The sequence below is a fragment of the Sarcophilus harrisii genome, chromosome 1 (genome assembly GCF_902635505.1).
Source record: "Sarcophilus harrisii chromosome 1, mSarHar1.11, whole genome shotgun sequence".
Lineage (NCBI taxonomy): Eukaryota > Metazoa > Chordata > Mammalia > Dasyuromorphia > Dasyuridae > Sarcophilus > Sarcophilus harrisii.
In genome coordinates this window covers 198644789-198667755 of record NC_045426.1, presented here as the reverse complement: position 1 = coordinate 198667755, position 22967 = coordinate 198644789, and the positions used below count along the sequence as shown (strand labels likewise).

General features: G+C 30.7%; 1 protein-coding gene across 6 annotated transcripts in view; it reads left to right on the top strand.

Annotated features, from left to right (window-relative positions):
- Window positions 1-22967, top strand: part of TRIM36 (tripartite motif containing 36) — an 89228-nt gene that overhangs the window by 30010 nt on the left and 36251 nt on the right. For 4 of the 6 annotated variants that reach the window (XM_031968475.1, XM_031968463.1, XM_012541139.3 and 1 more), the window contains exons 3-4: window positions 19111-19454; window positions 22277-22423. In XM_031968475.1, coding sequence (XP_031824335.1) covers window positions 19111-19454; window positions 22277-22423 — 491 coding nt within the window. The remainder of the gene's footprint in view (window positions 1-19110; window positions 19455-22276; window positions 22424-22967) is intronic. The other 2 variants (XM_031968469.1, XM_003759496.4) reach the window with 1 other exon arrangement.

Below are 22967 nucleotides of genomic sequence, written 5' to 3'. Positions count from 1 at the left end.
AATGTTTTTGAAAAAAGATTATTCACAATTAATTATTCACAAAATAGGAAAATTTCAATCACTTAGTGACATAAATATAAGTTCTTTCTGGCTAGAAATCATTATTTTTTATTTTTTATATTCAGGGCCTAGCACGTTGTTTTATATGTGTTGGATACTTAATAAATGTTTATTTGAATGAATGAATGTCAACTATGTGCAGGCCATTGTAAGTATCAATGGCAATTTTGCCTTAAAGGATTGTAGTTTTTCTGTCATCATGGAGACTGTTTGGAAGACAGCATTAACATTTGCAAAACAGTATTTCAACAAACATTACAAATATAGTACATCAAATTTATTTAACAGATATTTTGTGTTTATGTTTCATGTGGTATAATTGTCAGGTGGTATTGCCAATCAGCAATTAATTTTTGTATATTTAGCAGCCTCCAGCAGTAGATATTGGAATCTTTTAAAGTGTTTACCATAATGTAATCTTAAGTATCAGTATTGTTATTAAACTTATAAAATCTTGGAGCTTGAATAAAATATAAAATAATTAGCTTATAGAATTAAAATCTTCAAGATTATCTAGCCTAATATTTTCCAAATTGATTAGTTCATGGAACATACTTGAACCTAAAAATATGTTGATGTAAGTCGCAAATGAAGTAATCACAAGATAAAGGGAAATTGTGAGTATTTTAGAACATAATAAAGGAAATTATAAATATTGCATAAAATATATAATTATTTTATAGGTACTTTTATTTCATATATTAAAGGGGAAAATTCCTTAATTGTAGATTTTTAAAAATAAAACCTCATTTCACATCATGTGGAATATATTTTAGAAATAAACTGATCATGTTCAACTCCTTCATTTTACAGATGACGAAAAAAACTTAAAGAGGTTGTGTTTTCAAGAACCTACAATCTGGATGGTCTCTCTAAGAGTTGAGTTTCTATTAGAAAAGTCCCTTCTTTCTATGGGTTCTGTTTCAGTACCAATAAGGCTTTTGTATGGCTTAAGTATTTTTCAAGTTTCCTTAGAATTCTCACCAGCTTTATCAGTTTTAGGAGACCACCATGTTTAATATGGAGGCCTGTGGAAATCTTAAGAGCTGTACTTCATACAACTTTATAGAGTTTTTCTGCCACTGGTTTGATTTTCCATGTGTGGCCTTAAAGAGACTCGCTGTTACCTTGAAGTAGGCCTTTGGACCATAAAAATTTTTTTTAAGACTGTTAAAAACCTGTGGGAAAAATATTTAACTTTTCAGAATTTTAAATGGGAAAATTGTATATAAATTGAAAATTTCACTGATTGAAATTAAGTTGGGGAAAACTAGCTTGCATTATTTAAAAATATAAAACATTATTATTATTATAGACAACTAAAAAAAGTTTTTTTTTTTCTTTCAAATGGTTAAGGTAGGTCCTTAGGGGAGTTATCTAAATGATTAAATAATGCTGAATTGTATTTCTAAAGTGCTTGGATTGGGAACTTAGAAATAGTTATGTATTCCTACTATAGTTTTGTTGATTCCTACTATAGTACTGTAGTCTGTTTGGTGTGTATATGAGTGTGTCTGTGTGTGTGTGTGTGTGTGTGCGCGCGCGCGCATGTGTGCCAAGTAGTAGATAGAAAAGCTTGTGTTTGAGCCAGTAAGATCTGTGTTTAACTCCTGCCTCTGGCAAAATGATAAAGAACCAAATTGGCTTTGTGACCCTGGTCAAGCCATTTAACTAATTACTGTTCTAGGTAATTCTCTAAAATTCTTAAATTGCAGAGAAGGTGCTGACCTAGATTGATAGAGGATTTTTTTTCCTCATTGTGAGTTCCCTGTGAGAATTTAAATCACAAGTCCATTTCTTAAGCTTAGATTTTTTTTATTTCATCGTTTTAGATCTTTATTAATTATTCAACAAACATTTAAGCATTTGCTATTTTCCAGGCACACTGTCAAGTGCTAGAAATACAAAGACCAAAAAAAAAAAAGAAAAATAGTTCTTGCCCTCAACAAGCTTAATTAAATTCTGTCAAGGGAGTCACCTTGTACATATAAAATAATATATAGAACATGTGCAAAATGAATATAAGGGTTTTTTTTTTTGGGAAGGGGCACTAGTAGCAAGGAAGTGCTCAGTAAAACATTTACTAAAGTATTATCAGAAGGGCATATACTTCAAATTCTTTTTTTTTTTAAGTATAGGATTAGATTTATGATGATTTTTTATCTCTTCCTATATCCTCCTTTTCTTCAGTATCATAGGTATACATTAAACCATTTAGAAAAGTAAGTGCATATATGCGTTCCCTCACTGCTTATAAAAATATTCAACATATACAATTTAGTTTACATTGAACCTTTTTAGTATCTCTTCTACTGCATAGAGCAAAGTTTATGGGGATGGTGGTAGGTAAGTAGAAGGCAGATCTCAAGATGAGTTGTGTTTGTGGTATTAGAATGGGCCTTATAATGGATTTTCTCTTGGAATGATGAGAATAACATTATTTCTATGAGCAAAGAATTACATCCAGTTCATAAGAGGGCATATGTGGGTCCCCAGTGGCAGCCTAGAGTGGTTAGTGGCCAAAGTACTTAGTTTAAAAAGAAAGGGGATAGCAATCAGTACAAGAGAAACAAGTGGAAGAAAATACAAATCTGACAATATTAAGTGGGAATGGATTAAATATTCAAATAAAATGAATGATAATGGCAGAATAGTTGGCACTCAATAATATACTGCTTACAAGATGCTTAAGAAAAGAGATGCAAATGAAATTACGATTAGAACAAAATTTACTACATAACAGGTAATAATAAAAAAACAGGAATTGCAATCATGCAATGAGACTACAATGGAAAATGGAAAATTACATTGAGCTTAAGGCTACTGTGCTCAGTGAAACTATGTCTGTATTACATGTGAGTGCACCAAATAACACAGTATCTAAATTCACAAAGAAAAATTTAACTAAATTGCAAATAGAAATAGCTAGTAACATAGAAAACTTTAATGTTCTTCCCTGGAAAAATCTAACATATAAAAAGGGAAATATAGAACTGAATAGACACTAGGAAAAATTGGATTTTAGATTTAACAGATTTGTGGTATCTTCTAACAAATAGTTTTGGATAGAATGCATGTTCTCGGCATCAAATGATTTATGATCAGAACATTGAAAAATTATAAATAAGTATAGGTGGTCAAAATATCAAATATTCTTTATGGATATAATAATAAAATAATAATAATGGAACACAAAAATATATATCATTAATAGAGACTTATAATGACATTCAGAAAGTGAAAATGAACAAATTGTAGAGGAACTATCAAAAAATGTTGCTCTACATGGATTTACAGAGAAGTGCTACAGAAATTATTCTCAAATAATTGAAAAAAGACCCTATCAAACTCATTTTTATGACATAATACCAATACCTAATCTAAAAGGGATAAAGCAAAGAAAGAGAACTATTAGCTATAATAAATAATGAGTATTTATGTAAAAATTTTAAAATAAACTACACAACTAAGTTGAAATTATAACAGGGATATAGTGACATTAGGAATAAAATTAATATAATTTATTACATTGAAACTTGAAGCTTTAACGATATAATGCTCATTTAAAAATTAAAAAGCATAGGTATAGGTCATTTTCAATATAAAAAGTACATATTTAAAATCACTTGTAATAAGTTTTTTTCAATAAGCAAAGATATGTCCCTTTTCCATCTTTATTTGACAATTATAGATATACCTAGTGATTATAATTGGACAAAAAAAAGAAAGACATGGACAATGGTAAAGGACAAAATTATTTCTAATTATGGATGTCTGTCTTAGAAAAGGAGAGGTAATCATCAGTGACATTGAGACAGTTATTAATTTTAGTAAAGTGGGATACAAAATAAATACTCAAAATAGTCTATATCTATAACATTAGCAGAGAATGAGGAAGAAATCATAAAAAGGAAGCTGTTCAAAATAACTATAAAATACATAAAATATGTGGGAGTCAATCTAACAACCCATATTTGAGACTTAAAAGTTATAAGGAATTCTTTAAAGAAGTAATTGGAAGATTATTAATTGGTCATGGTGGTTGTCCATAGAATTAAAATGATGCGACTATTTAAATTGATTTAGTAACTTTGGAGTTACTTATACTTTGTACAAATTTCTTTGTACAAATAGTAGCCATTGCTCCTGACTACTTAAAAAGTTAGCTTAGGTTTTAGGAATAGTCATTATTTGCACACACACCTCAATCTTGTCACAAAGGCCCTCCTATATATTTCCATCCATTGCAATCATTGCTGTTTTGCTAGTAAGTCAGATCAAATTTTCAGAATTGTTTCAACGTGCATTTCTTTTATATGAGAAATATAAAAATTTACTTTTTATATTTGTGCTTGATAAAGCATAGCTATATTTATTTGGAAGAACAAAAGACCTTAAGAGCTTGAAGTATCAGAAATAATGAAAAAAAGTAGGAATGAAGGGGAAATTGAACTTACAGAATCCCAATTATATTACCAAATATTAGTAATTATTTGGTGCTATTTTAAAAATTGGAAACTAGATCATTTAAAAAGAAGGAATAATCAAAAACCAGAAACAATTAAACATACTATCCACTATTCTCTAAATTCAAGAATATAAACTACTTGAGAAAGAATTCCCCATTTAAATTTCTGGAAAAAGAAACTGAAAGAAATTTGTCTCCAAATAGGTTTACACAAGCATTTTTATGTCATGTACTATAGTAGATTCAAATTTTATGTGTCATTTAAATCTATAAAAAGTTACATTATTTTAAAAAACATGAAGAAAATAAATGATAGCATTTTTGATAATTATAGCTAAGAGAATCCTTAACCAAGTAAAGCACAGAGAAGATCACAAAAGATGAACTATATAATTTTGATTAAATTAATTTGTAAAGCTTTTGCAGAAATATAATCGGTATAGCTAAGAAAAGAAGGTTAATCTGTCATTAAAGAGTTTGATACCCAAGATAGATAATTAACAGAAATATATAAGACCAAGAGCCATTTTCTAATGGATAAGTGCTCAAAATATATGAATACTTTTCAAAAGCATTACATACTATTAACAGCCATGTGAAGAACTTCTCCCATTTAAAAAAATGCATATTTGAAAATTTTTCAAATTTTCTGAAAATTTTATCTAACTAGCAAATTGGCAATGATTGCAATGGATAGCAGTGTAATATGGGAGGGCCTTTGGGACAGGATTGAGGTGTATATCTGCAAACAATGACTATTTCTAAAACATGATAGCTTGTTAAGTGGTCAGGAGCAGTGGCTATTTGTACAAAGAAATAACACATTTCTTGCTGTTAAATCAAAAATTGCATTGTGCATAGGATATAATTAATGCTTTGTCTTTTGTAAACCAATTGTGAATCTTCTCTTTGAAATTAAATTCTAAACCAAGCTTCCTTTCTGCTCACTGTTTTATCACATTACAATGAAGGCCTTTGGAATGGGGAGGTAGAAAAGTGATAATGCTTTATGTGACTAAGATAGCCTACTATGTAGATCTAAATTAAATTCCTCTATTAGTTCAAAGTTCCTAAATATTAGTACTTTATCTTTAAAATTATTTATAAAGTAGATAAGCAAAATTAAAATAAAATTTAAAGGTTAGTGATACTAAATTTTTCAAATGTGTTCTAATTTTTTTTTTAGTTTTAATTTTTTTCTTGTGGTGCTAATATAACAAGTATATTCTCTGGTAAAAGAAGAAAATAACATTTTTCATTTAACAGTTATTCAACTGCTTTGGGCTAAGAATATGGGTCATTATGTTTATTTTCAATTCACTTAAATAATTTTTTCATTTTTATATAATAGCCTAACTTAAACTTGTTTTATGTTGATATAAAAATTGTCTGAGGCTCCATTTGGTTATATACTTTTGTTAGTCACTAAATCAATGATGAGAAATGGTTAACTACAGTTTCATTATAATACTTAGAATGTAAACTCAACTGATTATGTATGAGTCAGTAAGCCCATATCATCATTCATATCTAAGAATATGAATATGTAAATAGCATAGAAAAATGGAATTTTACAGAAAGCAGGAGGAAAATAGAAGGATACAAGTAACAGGAGAAAGATTAGGATATCTGCTGGCTGGTCAAAACTTGAAGATGTGACTGGTTTCCCATCATTGATTCTGCAAGTGTTGTGATCATCTAGCTTCTAGGAGCAGTGTCTGGCAGTTTAAAATAGAGAGTTGGTAGTCTTTTCTTCTTTTCATAGTGACGGGAAGAAGCGTAAAGCATAGTTTCTTTCCTGTCATGGTCTTTCTTATATCAAAGTGACAGCAAGGATCCTGAGCTGGAAATTCTCATCACAGACCTTTCCCTCCCTAGTTGAACATCACATACGTGCATTTCTTGGCTACAGTTTTATATATCCTGCACAGTTATACATTTTCTGGAAGGCATTTACACAGGCAGCTATAAGTATTAGGAGCACTAAATTCCGTAATAAAGCAAAAATTAATATAACAAACAAGACACATTTTATAGAACTAAATCCAGCCTAACTCTAGCAACCAATGCCAAATGTCGCAGTCAAATATTTTCTCATCTTTAATTTTCTCTAGACTTTTCTCTAAGCACACATGTGCAACATTGAATTAATATCCATTTAAACAACAGATTTCTTATTCTGTCACTTTGGGGTTTAACTACTTCATGAAGTCATCTGCTTCTATTTTCCCTTGGAAATTCTATATTAGAAGGGTCTGTTCTTGACTACTGACAACATATTGTTCAGTTTCACCTATTCAAACTTAGGGACATGAATCTCTGAATTAACATCTAAGTCTTTTTAACTGTAACTTTTAAGTGTTTAAAATTAACTACATTTTACTTTAACTTAATTGTAATTTGAATGTTTAAACTTAAGTAAACTTTAAAAATCTTTAAAGACAAAGTCTTTAGTTTAAATTAAAAAAAAAAAACCTTAAGTCTTTAAAGGAATTTTAGTTGGTAAAAGAACCTCGAGTGGGCTTTATTTTCAGTAAAGATTTGCAGAATTGTTTTTTCTAGGAGATTGACTGACTTATCAGGTTCTAAATCACTTTAATGCTGCTTAAACCAGCTAGTGATAAGACTTAGTATGACTAAGTCACAAAACCCAATCACATTGACCCTCCAATACTTAGTTCATATGGTAAAAGCCAGTTCAAATTTTATAGAGTTAATCTTATAAACACAGAGTTATAGAATATGATCAAATGAAATTATAACTCATTTGAAAGTTCGGAGAGTTTTAGTCCTCATACACCATTTGTTCTTTCATTATTTACTTGAAACCTGCATGCACTACAGGTAATACTAGCTTGTAGCATTGATATAGATAGTTCTATTTATTGACCATAAAAAGAATCATAAAAAAGAATCCTTGAGGACATGACTTTGTAAAGTAAGTCCTCTCTCTTGTGCTTATTACATTTATATGTATGTATGTGTCTTTATGTATATATATATACATATATATATGTGTATATATATATATTATATATATATAAATATATGTATATACATATATATATAAAATATACTGAGAGAGAAAGCAAGGGAGAGGGAGGAAATGTCAACTTCCTGTTGAAGAAAAGCTTCCAAATAAGATGTTTTCTAAAAAAAGTTTTCACAGAAATTTAGTTATAATATTAAAACCCATTCTTTGTTATTGATAACTTTCCAGTGATAATTCTAACTTGAAAATTGGATTTTAATCAAGCAAATAGGCCACAAAAGAATTTTTAATACCCATTTACTGAAATGCTTTGAACACCTAGTCTATTTAATGTATGTTTCAACAAGTTGAGAGAAACCTGTTTTTATAATAGCTTTTTATTTTTCAAAATACATGTAAAGATAGTTTTCAATATTCACCCTTCCAAAACCTTGTGTTCCATATTTTTCTCCCTTTTCCTTACTTCTCCTCCCCAGACCATTGTAGGTTAAACATGTGTAATTTTTCTATACATATTTCCATTTTTATCATGGTGCACAAGAAAAATCAGATGAAAAAGGAAAAAAAATTAGAAGAAAAAAAAGAAAGCAAACAGCAAAAAAGATGAAAATATTATGTTGTGATCCACATTCAATCCTGATAGTCCTCTCTCTGGATGCAGATGACTTTCTCCAACACAAGTCTGTTGGAATTAGCCTGAATACCTCATTGTTGAAAAGAGCCTGTCCATCATAGTTGATCATTACATCATCATCTTATTGCTGTGTATGATGCTCTTTTGGTTCCACTCACTTCATTTAGCATCAGTTCATGTAAGTCTCTTCAGGTCTTTCTGAAATCATCCTGCTGATCATTTCTTATAGAACAATAATATTCCATTACATTCAAAAACCATAACTTTTCCAGCCATTCTCCAATTGATGGGCATCCACTCAGTTTCCAGTTCCTTGCCACTACAAAAAGAATTGTTAAAAACATTTATGCATATGTGGGTCCTTTTCCCTTTTTTTTATTAGAGAAACCTTTTTCTAAAGCTGTGATTTAGGTTTTTTGATTATAAAACCTATTATTTTTAATGATATAGATCTGATTGGATTGTTCAGTTATAGATCCAACAGTTTTATATGAAGTATAGTTACATGCACAAAGAGAATGAAGGGAGGTGGTCTTTAGCTATTTACTTAGGGCAAGCAGGAATTTCTAATGAGTGATTAATTTGAGAATTAATTTGAATGAGAATTTGCTTTCATGTATCTCCTTAGACTGGTAAACTACTGAATTTTTTGTTTGTATTTGTGAAACCATAAAAATATGTTGCTTGCAGTCCTTTGTTTTTCTAAAATGTCAAGTTAATGCTTTAAAAATCTTATTGAACTCTTCTGACATATGTTCTGATAAGTGTGTCTATTACTGGTCATCCTGGGGATCACAAGTATTTCCCTCCCTTTTTCCCAATGTATCCCAATGTGTATATATATATATATATATATATATATGTGTGTGTGTGTGTGTGTGTGTGTGTGTGTGTGTGTGTGTATATATTTATTGTATGTAACTCCAAGTACTATAGTTTAAGTTGTTTTGTGAAGAAAAATTGGTAAAATATTTTCCTTTTTATCTTTTCATTCATAAAAAAATCACGATTTAAAATTTCTTGACAACTAATGAAAACAGTCCTACATGTATGTGAAAGCCTCATTCCAACTTGAAACATTATAAATAGTTACTAAAACAAATCCAAAGCTTGTGTATGGAGACAATTGTATGGATAGGTATTTGGATATTCAGATTAATGTGAGAGAAGTTTCAGTAGTTCCCCTATTTCCTGCAGTATAAAATTGCAGAATACACATTTTCAGAACCACCATCTTTAACTGGCCTTTTCCATTGTTTTTCACTGGCATAACAGATGAAGTTTCAATACTGCTAATATAATTATTTTTATCATGAATTCTTTAAGTATATTTCTTTACTCATTGGAAAACAATTGAAAGCCAGTCATATACATCCAAGATTTCAAATAGTAGCAGTCTAATCTGGTTGCTTTTCCTTAAGTAAATCCATTAAAAATGAAAACTTTTACATCTTTTATTATATCACTTCTTTATTTTATCCCCTATTTGAGAATAAATGTTATTCTTGTATCACTCAGAATGGATGTGATACTATATGGACCTATCATATATTAATATTTAACTATTAAAACAAAAAGTAAGGAAATAGCAAGTCTAAAAACTGATTTTCCCTTGTCACCTAGAAAAGAAAGATTAGACAAGTAGTAGTCACAAATTCAGAATAGTAAAATAAAAGAATGGTCTTTTGTATTTGTATCCTTTGATGGTGATTCAGAGATCCTTGATGAATGTAAATGATAAAAGATCCATTATCAAACACTACATATTTCCTGCTATCATCAGGGAAATGTACTATGAATGCAGAAGGGACCTAGTTAATAATAAAATCAGGAGTACTACTTCAAGCCTAAGTCTAAAGCCATAGACTGACCTATAATTGGCATGCCAGGACAAAACTCCCTTAACTTTTTGATATAACGTGAACATTATAGATACTTCTTTGAAATAGCCAGTCATGTTACAGAGTTCCATAGACTCAGAAACAACCAGATAGGAAACATTTCTGTTTAGAAAGAAAATAACACAGGAAAACTGAGTCAACAGAATCCTGCCATTACCCTTGTTAGGCTATCTTCTCAACATTCCCAGATTCTTAATAGTCACCTATAGCATTTCTAAGATCACATTCCTTTTGAATGGCTCATGGTATTTCTCTTGAATGTCAACTTATATAAGTTATAATTATAATATACATAATTATATTATAATTTGAAGAGTTTATACCTGAATTCAAAACTCAGAGCAAACATTGTCATAAATTCTTCTTACAGTTTAGAGCAGGGTATAGTTCATTTTCTTGATACAGTAACTGAATAAAACATAACATTTATCTTCAGTACTTATTAAGTACATGTTTTTCCAAAAGAATCCAGTCATCAGTTTTTTCTCTACTTTAAATATATCCTGATGTAAAAATTAACCATCTGAAGTTAAAAAAAAAAACTCACATTCTGGAGTTTTATATATAAGGTGAATATATAGTAATTTATTCATATCCTTCTATTATTAGTTTCTATTAGACTGGATGTTTAAGCATTTCATAGTAACTCCAGGGTAAAAGAAAGAAAAGTCTTTTAAACTGGAGTTTGTTGGTTGAAAGATATAATTTTTAACATACTATTCTAGGTGCAATTCATAATTTTTTATAATCAGTACTCACTTCTATAATATAAATGGCAAGTATGTAAGATGTGACATTTTCTTTGTGTTTGTGTTGCAGGAGGGGAATCTCAGTTTCTCGATAAACAGATTCACTATTTTAGAATTTTTAAGGTTTACACTTAATCACATGCCCTAGAGAACATGGCAAATCCTAAAAAAACTTTGCAAATAATGAGAATTTATAAAGTCTTTGCTAATTTCTCCAATATTATTCATTTTAAGGCAAAGTATACCCAAGGAAATACTTAAGATAAATTTCTAGCCATAAATCTAGTGATAGCTCAGATTCCTAATTTTACAACATTCAGATCAAAACAGGAGCTAATCTTCTAATGATATATATCACATTGTTAACAGCATTTTTATACCACGATTTCCCAAAAATCAAAATGCAAGAAATCATAAGCATAATGCTAACAAAACTATCATGAACTTTTAAAAACATAAACATAAGTCAAATAACATTAATCTATGAATACTTATCTGAATTCTCTTTAAAAATAATTTTGTTGTTTATTAGTTTATTTGGGGAAAAGTAAAAATTTTGCCTTTAATTGGTATTAAAAAAAAAACTTGCTAAGAAGAGAGATTTAATGAATGAAACTAGTTCTAAGGAGGCTTGGGATATGTTAGAGAAAACTCATGAGGGACTGAGAAAGTAGTGAAGGTAGGTAAAGCCCAAAAGAGTAATTTTGATCCAATTACACTTATAATTGTTATTCTTAGTCTCTAAATGTTTAGTTTTAATGCCAAATTGTAAGTATATTTTTCCATGAAAAAACTGTTTGCTTAAAGAGTGTGTCAAATATCACAGTTGTCCTAATAGGAAAAATACATTGTACTTTACAGTTTTGTTAAGAATAAACCCAAATAAAATCTGGATCCCCATTTGCAAGGTGGGACTGTACATAATTTAAATTTTGCCATGGTCCATTCATTGCCAGAATTTCAAATTATAAATTTTACTACTACCTTCAGTAAGTCTCTCATGAAAGATCTTCCACAAAATAGTAATATGGCAGTGTTGCATTCTCATTTCTTCCCTTAGGGGGTCTGTTTGGTCCTTTTGAAACATAGATAATTGTAAACATAACCTGTGTTACATCTAATAAAATTATGTATGTAAATATCAAGGATAGAATTTAGTATGCTATACTCAAATAATTTCATGCTGCAAATTTATTTTTATTTTCTTTCTTTGGTAAATGTTGTATCTTGAAAAATGATGTTAATTTAAATCATAGTTCATGATTCTGGCTATTTTCCTACACCAACAAGAGTATCTGAATTGGTGAAATAAATCTTAGGTCAACAAATTGTAACAGGTATTTCTCCAAATAGTTTGCAAATTTATAGGCATGAAAACCTTCCCGCATCTCTTATTTCTATGAGGTCTAAAACTTCAAACTTCTTTCACATTCTGATTTAACACTTTATTTACCTTCACTGTTTCCTCGGTTTCTCATGATTTTTCCTAATAATATTCCAAGCCTATCCTCAGAGCTGTTTTCCTTCACTGAATCCCTCTTTTTGCAAATTAGCAGTTTTTTATACAATGCCATGTAATTGCAAAACTTTTTACTTTTCCCTGATCATAATGGAAACTCCGAGGCTTATGTAGATAGCTTCTTATTTTGTCAGGTAATGCTTTTCCACTTTGGGTCTTTAAGAGCTTGTAAATGCATATTATTTTAATTCTTTTTAGGTGACTTTGCTTCTGATTCAGCGAGGCAATCAATTTCTGTTAAAAGAAGAAAATAGGTGTGGGTAAAGCATTCCTAAAAATTAATTTTTATTTAAACTAAACCTTTTGCTTCCTAATTTAAAGAAACAACTTGGCTCAGCTACAGAGAAGAGGTAGTAACGGATAATTCTTAAGTACCAGATGAGGCTTCACAGTCACAAAATAATGTTCCCTTTCTGTTTTTGGACTTCATTGGAAATACTATTTTAAACTGGCATCAGTTCTGTTTATTTTCTAGTTGCTGAAATCACTCCCTTTCCCTTGCATTAAAACAGTTAATCTGTTACTCTTCAGTAACAGTGATAGAAGTGTGTGCTTTTTATAAGAAAGTCCTAAGTGCTTGCTAACTGAAAAACCCAAAGGATATTTAAGCATTTATTAAAAAAAAATTCAGATCACATTTTCATCAGAGTTTGGAGATAGGCACCAAAAATACATTTTTACAAATTGAGTCTCTTAACAGTGCTATAAATTTACTCAAATTGGGAAAGTATTTCACCGATGTGACCAGAATTAGGAAGAACACAAAGATGAAATTATTACTTTTGAAGTAATTTTGCTTCTTTAAAAATTATTTAATTTTGCATTCTTTTCTTTTCAAATTCTTTCCCTTCCTCCTCATGCATTGAGAAGGCAAGCAATATGTTAAATATACATTGAAATCATATAAAAGATATTTCCATATTAGCTATATTTCAAAAAAAGGCAGGAAAAATAAAATGAAAAGATTGTTCTTCAATTTGTGCTCAGAGTTGTGATCCATTCTCTGCATATAGGTCTTATATTTTTTTGAAATCATACCTGATGTCATTTTTTACAACACAATATCTTTTTAATTAGGTCTATTTTGGAGTTTTTTGGAGTTTTGGAGTTTTGGAGAGGAATATTAGGGGAGTTCATCTGGGTGGCCATTCCTAATCCTCTATCATCTGCATCAGTATTACAAAAAGCATCAGTATTACAAAAATTACAGATGTTAGGTGTTAGGGAGAGCTGATTTGGATAGAAAGCTTCAACAGTTAACCTAAGTATATATTGTATTTCAGAAGCAGAAGATCCTCCTTGAGGTCAAAGATGGTGAATTTCAGCTGTGATATCTATAGTCTATACTTTTTTTTTTTTTTTTTTAAACAGAGTTTGACTAGTATAAAGTTGAGTTCCTGCCCTTTACAGACTAGAACAGAGTTCCCATATGGGGAATATATTTGACCAGGAATAATTTTGTTTTCTAATCAATAGGCAGTTGCCATAAACCAGACCAGAATTACTAGAATCTGGGGAATCTCTGATTACTCAAGATAGAATTGAGGTTTATATCAGGTTTATATCCTTAATAAGAGACATTCACGTTCCACTGATGTGGCAACTGTGCTAGCACCCCAGATACCTCAGAATCAGCCGGAGTCAGAATAAGCAAAAGTCTTTATTCTTGGTCTTAGACTCAGAATTGAACAGGAGGGAAGCAGAAACTCTGCAACCACCTTCTCCCTTGTCTACTGCCAAGAGTAACCCTGATTAGTCTTACTCCACCCCCTAGTCCCTCCTACAAATCCTCTGTGGACACCAATCATTGAGCCAGCAGAGGATTGTGGGAAGGACTATTTTCCCTAGCATATGCCCATAGAGTATTGTCCAATCGGTAGTTAGCCTCAAATGCTAGGCTGTCCTGACCTCAGTGCATCGACTCAATAGTTTCAGCCCTCTACACGCTGACTGATTTTCCACATTTCTACATTAGATCAGAATGGAAGGGTAACTAAGACAGTACAGGAATTAAAAATAGTAAAGAGCCAAATATGCAAAATACTAACTTGAATGCAGTTTTCCTTTTTATTTCAAGATAGAATCTATATTGTGGTGTAGAATTACTGGCATGGAAAAATTGATCTTGATTTACCTAGTTTCTCCTATCTGGCATTGCTAATAAAATAAAAATAATCCAAGCATACATTGATTAATCACCAATTAATGATGTAGAGATAGTTTCATAATTATGCTCAAAGTATACAGTCAATTGATTTTATACAAAAGTTAGTGAGCCCAGAGTATCAGCTTCAACAGCCTTATATAGAATGTTAATACATAAGCAATATAGGAAAATGGAATTTTACAAAAAGTAGGGGAGAAAGATAAGGGTATACATGTCTAGAAAAACAAGAAACAGAAGAAAGATAAGGATACCTGCCAGCTGCTCAAAACTAGAATTATGACTTGTTTCCCAACTTTGATTCTGCTGGTGTGGTAACCTTCTAGTTTCCAGAAACAGTCCTTTGAACCTCAAAATAGAAAGTAGGAAAATGTACTTTTCTTCACATAGTGATGTGAAAAAGGATGAATTTCTTTCCCATCACAGTTTTTTCTGTTTAACAGTGGTAGAAAGAAATCTGGGCCAGAAATTCTCTTTTCCAAATGAATATATAAAGTACAATAAGATGTAATATTAGACCTAGAATCTTCAATATGGTTAGACATTTAATTTATTTTAAATTGAATTATTAATGTCCAAATTAATTGTCTTATGTGTTGAAATTAAGAAATATAATATTCTTTTCCTGAATTTTAACAAATTTTTATTATGTCTTTTGTGTCTTCTTAACTTGTACAATGTACATAAATGAAAATGGAAATAATTATTTCCCTTAAAAGACTTAATCTAATAGAGGGAATAAATAACTCATTTTTATTACATTGTTTTAAGGCTTATTATGGATTTAAAAATGAAGTTTATATTGTCATCCTGTTTAAAGTAATATAATTTCTTTTTTCCCCTCTATAGCATTTTATTTTTTCAAATACACAAAGATGGTTTATAACATTCATTTTTGTAAGATTTTGTGTTCCAAATTTTTCTCCTTTCCCTTACTTCTTTCCTCCCCAAGATAGCAAGCAAACTGATGTAGATTAAATATGTACAATGCGCTTTTTAACACATTTCCACATTTTTTATGTAGTACAAAAAAAAAATCAGACCAAAATGAAAAAAAAAAAACACTAGAAAAACAAACAAAAGAAAAGTGAAAATACAATGCTTCCAATCCATATTCAGTCTTCACACTTCTCTGTCTGGATGTGGATGGAATTTTCCATCCCAATTTTATTTGGGATTGTGAATCAACACATTTTTGAAAAGAGCTGAATTCATCACAGTTGATCATCTCATAATCTTATTTTTACTGTATACAGTGTTCTCTGTTATGTTCACTTCACTCAGCATCAGTTCACATAAGTCTTTTCCGAGTTTGTCTGAATTCAGTCTGCTCATCATTTCTTAGAAAATAATAATATTCCATATGCATAACTTACTCAACCATTCTCCATCTGATGGGCATTAACTTAGTTTCCAATTCCTTGCTACTCCAAAAAGAGTGTTACCATCATTTTTGCACATGTGGGTATTTTTCCTCTTCTTTTCTGATCAGAAACAGTATATTAGTGTCCCAGTTTTCCCATATCTCTGCCAGCATTTGCCATCTTTTCTTGTCATAGCCAAGCAGAGAGGTATGAAGTGGTATTAAGTTGTCTTAAATTTTCATTTCTCTAATTAATTTTGCACATTTTCGATATGAGCATAAATAGGTTTAATTTCTTCATCTGAAAATTATCTATTCTTTTCCTTTGATCATTTATCATTTGGGGAATGATTTGCATTTTTATAAATTTGAGTCAGTTATCTACATATGTTAGAAATGAGACCTTTATCAGAAACATTGGCTGCAAAAATTGTTTCCCAAATTTCTGCTTCCCTTCTTATCTTGGCTGCATTGGTTTTGTTGGTGCAAAATCTTTCTAATTTAATGTAATAAAAATTATCCATTTTGCATTTCATAATGTTCTCTAGTTAATCTTTGTCTATAAATTCCTCCCTTCACAGATTTGACAGGTCTATCCCTTGATCTACTAATTTATTTTTTGTTTAAATCATGAACCTATTTTGACCTTATCTTGATATAGGGTATAAGATGTTGGTCAATGCCCAGTTTCTGCCATACTCTGTGTGAAAAGTATTTTGTTATTGTATCTATACACTTCCTAACTTTATCTTGGCAGATAGATTCCTAATTATTTTAGGAACTGCTGCTTTATTTAGCAACTGCTAAAAAGAAATGATAGTGGATAGTCTATTTTACAATGGAATTATTGTTCTTTTGCTTCTTCCATATTCTTTTTAGTCTAGACATCACTTACTTTGTATCTTACTCTGCCATTAGTATTACATGTTACAGATGTTCATAATAAAACATATGGAATTCTCCCAAAAGTCAGTCTGTCCCCTTAAATCCAAATTAGGAGAGAAAGTTAAGAAAAGTTAAGGATGTATGTATATGCCTTTGTGTTTGTGTACAATTTCTTTATTGATCTGTAGACTTAATTTTGTTAGAGCTGTTTCCTAAAGCTTTCAGATCAACTCTGCTGCTTTTAGGGACCTGAGCACATGATTTATTATGTTATTTTTATTTCTGAATTATTAAATATGCATTGAAAATTATGTTACTAAAATAAATTATGATGATGGAAATTTTTTTATTTTAAGTAATTTTTAGATTTTAAGTAATTTTTAAAAAGTAATTTTAAGTAATTTTTAGAAAACTAATGAAAATATTTAAATCAGTTATCTGAGAAATTGTCACTGTAGCTTGATCAAACATATTTTTCATTTATAGACTAATGCTGCAAACATTTTTCTCACCTATGCCATCTTATTTTATAAATTTAGTTTTGTACTCTAATTCTAATTTTGGGTGACAAAAAATTGGGACCTAAGAGAGACTCAGGGAAAAAGAATGATGCACTTTATAATAAATTGTGACCTTGAAGATGCAGTGAAATAAAATCATAGTATCCTGAATGTACATGTTTAAAATGTGACTTCATTACCATAATTTTTCCAATTGTTTACTAATCAAAACTTTTAGCTTTAACAAGTAAATTTAAAACTATTCATTTGGTAAAATTATCCATCTCATTTTCACGAGTGATCTACTCTATATGGTAAAACTATGAAATTATAAATATGTTTTGTGTTTCATTCCTTGAAACTGAACCACTGAATCATAAATCATTTTTACTGTTGTATTTTAAAACTTGCATTTATTATTTATTTTATTAAGCTGATGTATTATGAAGCATCTTTGAATGAATGCTTTTCTCTGCCTTCAACTTTTTAGATTTTTTAAGTCACATTTTTAAAAAGTTGCCATTATTTTGAAATGACATTTATCTAAATGAATATATATTTATAGTAATTCTACATATTTTATTTTATATACTTAGTATTCTGAGAAAAGGTGTATAATTTTATCAAACTGTGGAAAGGAGTCTGTGTCAAACAAAAAAAAAAGTATAGAAATTCTGACTTTAGAACAACTGTCCTCTCCCATTCCATCCATTTTACAGATGAGGAAACTAAAATTCAAGAGATGTCAAGGATCTTGCTCAGTGTCAAAGCTTAAAAATGACTGGATTCACAGCCAAGTTTTCTTGACTCCAAATCCAGAGCTCTTTCCTGTTTAAGTTGGGAACCAGAAGATTCTATTCCATGTAGTCCAAATCTTATGACATTTAGAAAGTAATCTTTTATTTTTAGCTCATAAAAAATTGTGGACTTTGTTAAAATTATTAACTTTTCTGACTGTGAATGTGTTATAGTATTATACAACCTTTAGTATATTGTACTTTAAAACTAACATGTTACCTACTGAAATTTCATATTTTATTGGCTAATGAAGCAGAGTCAATACTTATTTTATAATACTTTGAAATTCAGACCTAGCATGGGACTATTTTAGTATGTTTTGGGGTTTCACTACAATGTCCATTAATGATTATAACTGATAACTGAATTCTTTTCAGAACCAAAACTGGTAGGATTCTGAGAAAATAGGGGAATATACAATAGAAGTTTTGCAGCTACTTTGTGAAATTTTCTGTTGTAGGACTGCATATGCAACCAGATAAGGCTTTATTTTTACATAGCTATATATGTATGTGGTAGGTTGCACGTGTGTACGAGTGTATGCATGTGTGTACATGTGTTTGTCTGTGAGAAAGAGAATTGAGGACTTGAAAACGTCACTAAAAATTTATTTAAGTGCCTCCTTTGTGCCAGGCACAGTGCTAAATGCTGGGGGATACCAAAAAAGACAAAAGATAGTCCCTGATCTCAAGGAGCTTCTGATCCAACGGAAACAATGTGCAAACAAATATGCACAGCAAGCTGTATATAGGGCTTGTAAAGTTTCTTCAACATCATCAAAAATATTTATCAAGATCCATCTGTGGGATTATTGTTATTTCAAGTGTTCTGTCTTGACTCCTTAAGAAATATTTTGGAAAATACAGATGTTTTTGCATTTGATCTTTTGTATAGAAGAAAAGTTCCATAGAAAGATTTTTTTTAAAGTTTGTGTAATTTACATTGATTTATGTTTGTCCTCCGGGTATTTTGTGTTTGGTGTGCTTAATGTACATACATACACTTTTCTTTTGCAACCTTTTTCATTCTGTGTTTTGTCATTCTAATCATCTTCCCACTGCTGTAACTAAACACTAGGAATGATCAATTATTCAGGCTGGAAACGCAGCTCATTGACTCCTAGGACGACCACTTTTCCCTGCCCTGGTTGTGAGCATGATATTGACCTGGGAGAGCGTGGAATCAATGGTTTGTTTCGAAATTTCACTTTGGAAACGATTGTGGAACGATACCGACAGGCAGCCAGGGCAGCTACAGCCATTATGTGTGACCTCTGCAAACCTCCACCTCAAGAATCCACTAAAAGTTGTATGGACTGCAGTGCAAGCTACTGTAATGAATGCTTCAAAATATATCATCCTTGGGGCACTGTAAAAGCTCAACATGAGTATGTAGGCCCAACCACTAATTTTAGACCTAAGGTAAGTGGGATTTTGATGGAGGTGGGGGGAATAACATAATAAATTGAAGTTTTAAACAATTTTTTCATTTTATATTTTAACAAGGACATGTCATGTTCTATATGTAGGGACTGTGATTTGGGACTGGAAATAGAGACCTTTTTTGAATATAATTGTGTGCTCAGTGACCATAGAGGAATTAAGAGTGATTGGTCATATTTTTTAGTTTATTTTCATGGCTTCAAGGTACATAGCATAGTAGGTTTAGAGTTGACAGAAACCTTAAGGGCCATTGAATCTAATGCTGTCATTTATGGATGAGGCAACTGAGGCACAGACAAGTTAAAAGACATCCATTGTCATACAGCTATTAGTATAGGAGATAAGATTTGAAGCTAAGTTTTCTCAACTCCAAGTCCAGCTCTTTATTCACCCAATATGCTCTTTGATTTCAAGTGGTTGATTTAAAACTTCATTTTTCTCTATTAGCCCATGTGTGATCCATCATCATTATAATAATAGCTGAAATTTTTATAGTGCTTTATAAATATTAACTTGATCTTTAGAACAATCCTATGTATTAGGTGACATAGTATAAATGTTATATGTACTCATTTACAGAGAAAACTCAGACTCATTCAACAGCACCTTCTACATGAAGCTTTTCCTGCTCCTTCCAACTGTTTCCTTTGTAACTACCTTGTATTTACTTGGAATTAATTTTTTTTTACTCTGCTGTATATACTTGTCACGTACATATTTTCTCCTCAGAAAGTAAGCTTCTTGAGTACATTATTTCATTCTTTGTATTTGTGTCCTCAATATCTGGCAACAGAATAGATGCTTAATGGATGTTTGCAAACAGTTGATATTTGCAAAAGATCATCCTATATTTAGTAAGTGATAAGGTCTGATTTAGAATTCAGGTAGCCTCCTAAGTCCAATGCTTTTTATGTCTGACCTGTTGGTTTTATCTGAATTTTTGCTGAACTATTTAGGGCTGTGTATGTGTTTATATTCTTATATATATATGGGAGTATATATGTGTGTATGTATATATATGTATGTTCATGTGTAATAGTGTGTATATGTATAATTAAAAACTTGGAGAGAGGAGGCAGACTTGTTCTTTAAATTATGGGGCACATGAAAAATTTACTTTGAATAATGTAAGGTAAGTAGATTTTAAAAAAATGATAAGATTTGCCTTCAAATTAATCAAGATATTCTATTTAAAAATTTCACACCCCTCCCCCCCAAACTTGGGGGCAATAATAGATCAATTACTAGTTTGTACTAAATCAGGTAAAAACTGATTTATCACTCAGTTGACAATCATTTGTTAGTTAGGCCTTTAAAGTTTAACAAAGCATAGTCCTTGGTGTTGGGGATACAAATACAAAGAATGAAACAGACATTTACCTTAAAATGGAGATTCTAGGAAGAATGATCTAGTCAGAAGTAGAAGCCACAGGAGTGAAGGATACTTCTAGTGTGTGCAATCTAGATGTGAACAGAGCTTTCAAGATGAAGTTTCAAAGGCATTGAAGACAAAGATTGGGAGTATAAGGACTGTAGTAAAAATGTTGCCTTCTTTCTGCAAGTTCTTTTCTTCAAGTATTTTAAAATTATATGGCTAAGAGGTTCCCATTTTAAAAAAATTTTATATGTCAAGCTCAGATTTTAATTGTTACCCATTTGTTCATAATTTTAGATTTTCTTGGTTCTGTTTAAAAAAAGGTTTGTCTTGTATTTTGAAAATAAAGTTTTAATCCTTAGTGGTACTTAGGGAGGAATGCTTTGTAATGCTATGGACTTTCTGGTTAGATATATTCTCCCTCCCTCCCCAATTTTAACTTTACAACTTTTTATTGTGATTAGCAAATCATGTCTGTTATATTTTAAAATACAGTAGTTTTAACTTGGTGGAAATATGCTAATCAAGGACAGTTTGAGACTGTTAACTGGTTTATTTAAATTAGACTTTTTTTTTTTTTAGCAAGCAAGACTACAGTTATTTTTATAGAAAACACATTTGTGGCTGAACTTCTCTCTTAATTTCAAGTACCTTCTAAATAATCCATTCATTTAAATCATTTACCTGAAAGTAAAAGAATTATTCTCAGTTATCAATGATTGTCCAATTTTTGAGAGAGAGGTAATATGGAATAGCAGATGAGAGTGCCAATCTTGGGATCAGGAGAAACACCTCTGACACACATATATATTGTTTATGTAACCTTGTTTGTTAATAAATCTCTCATGCAGAGAGGATGATAAAACCTGCATTAGTAAAAGGAATTTCCTCATCTGGGAGTTCCTTATATCGATGAAATCATAGGTCTATTTCCTATTTCTTGTCCTTGTCCTCTTGTATTTTGTAGTTAGAGAGATCTTTAAAATACCAAGTTAAGTATTGTGATACTTTCTATAGGATTAAATCATCTTTATTTTGTAATCCACTTGGTTCATCAAATTGAGGTGAATAAAAACTCTAACAAATACAATTTCTTTATAAATTTTTCTGACTTAAAATTTCTCATATCAAAAATAATTATTCTAATAAGACTAATTTTTATATATGGTGATAATCAAATAATTTGGTTTTCCCATTTTAATTTAGATAAATGGCTGGTTTTGTTAGCTGGTACTGGAAAGAATAGATCACATGAATGGGTTTTGTGAGCATCAAATGAAATTATATATAAAATCTTTATAAAACAAAGTAATATGTGCAAATACAAGCTACTATTTTGTTTGGATTTTATGATGTTTTTGTTTCTTTTAATTTAGGTAATTTTAGACACCCTTTTTTCATATTTATGCTTCCATGTTCTCAACAGATTTTAATGTGCCCTGAACATGAAATGGAGAGAGTAAACATGTACTGTGAATTATGTAGAAGACCAGTTTGTCATCTCTGTAAGTTAGGTGGTAATCATTCAAACCATCGGGTAACCACCATTAGCAGTGCCTATAAAACCTTAAAGGTGAGTCTTGATTCTTGAATGAATGAATGAATGAATGGGAGGAAAGGTATTAAATGACGATCACTGTGCTAATTTCTGGGAATACAAATAGAAAAGTAAGACAGTTCCAGCTCTCAATGAGCTTACATTATAATTGGTATAGATTGGTATAGATAACACATCATAAAGATCAGGTGAATGAAAAGGTCCATTGGTCTTTCAGTCAGAACAAATGTCAAAAGGGGTATGAGGGTAAAGTAGTAAATCCCAGTGGACAAAGGGATGTAGGAACTAGGGCTTATCACTCTTGGAATTGAGAGAGGTTTAAAATGTTGCTGTGCATTGGAAAGTCCAGGACATGAATGGGACAATAGAGATATAGGGGAGAGTAATTGGAACTCTAGGAAAAGAAATGGAGAAAGACCTGTTATCAGGAAGGTTGTGAAGGAAAGGAGGGGTTGATGTGGAAGTAAAGGTTCCCTGTAGTTTGGTTCATTCTGTGATCTCAGTGCCCAAAGGGATTGGGGATATTCTTCTTCCCCAGAATTAAGTCTTAAATATAGAA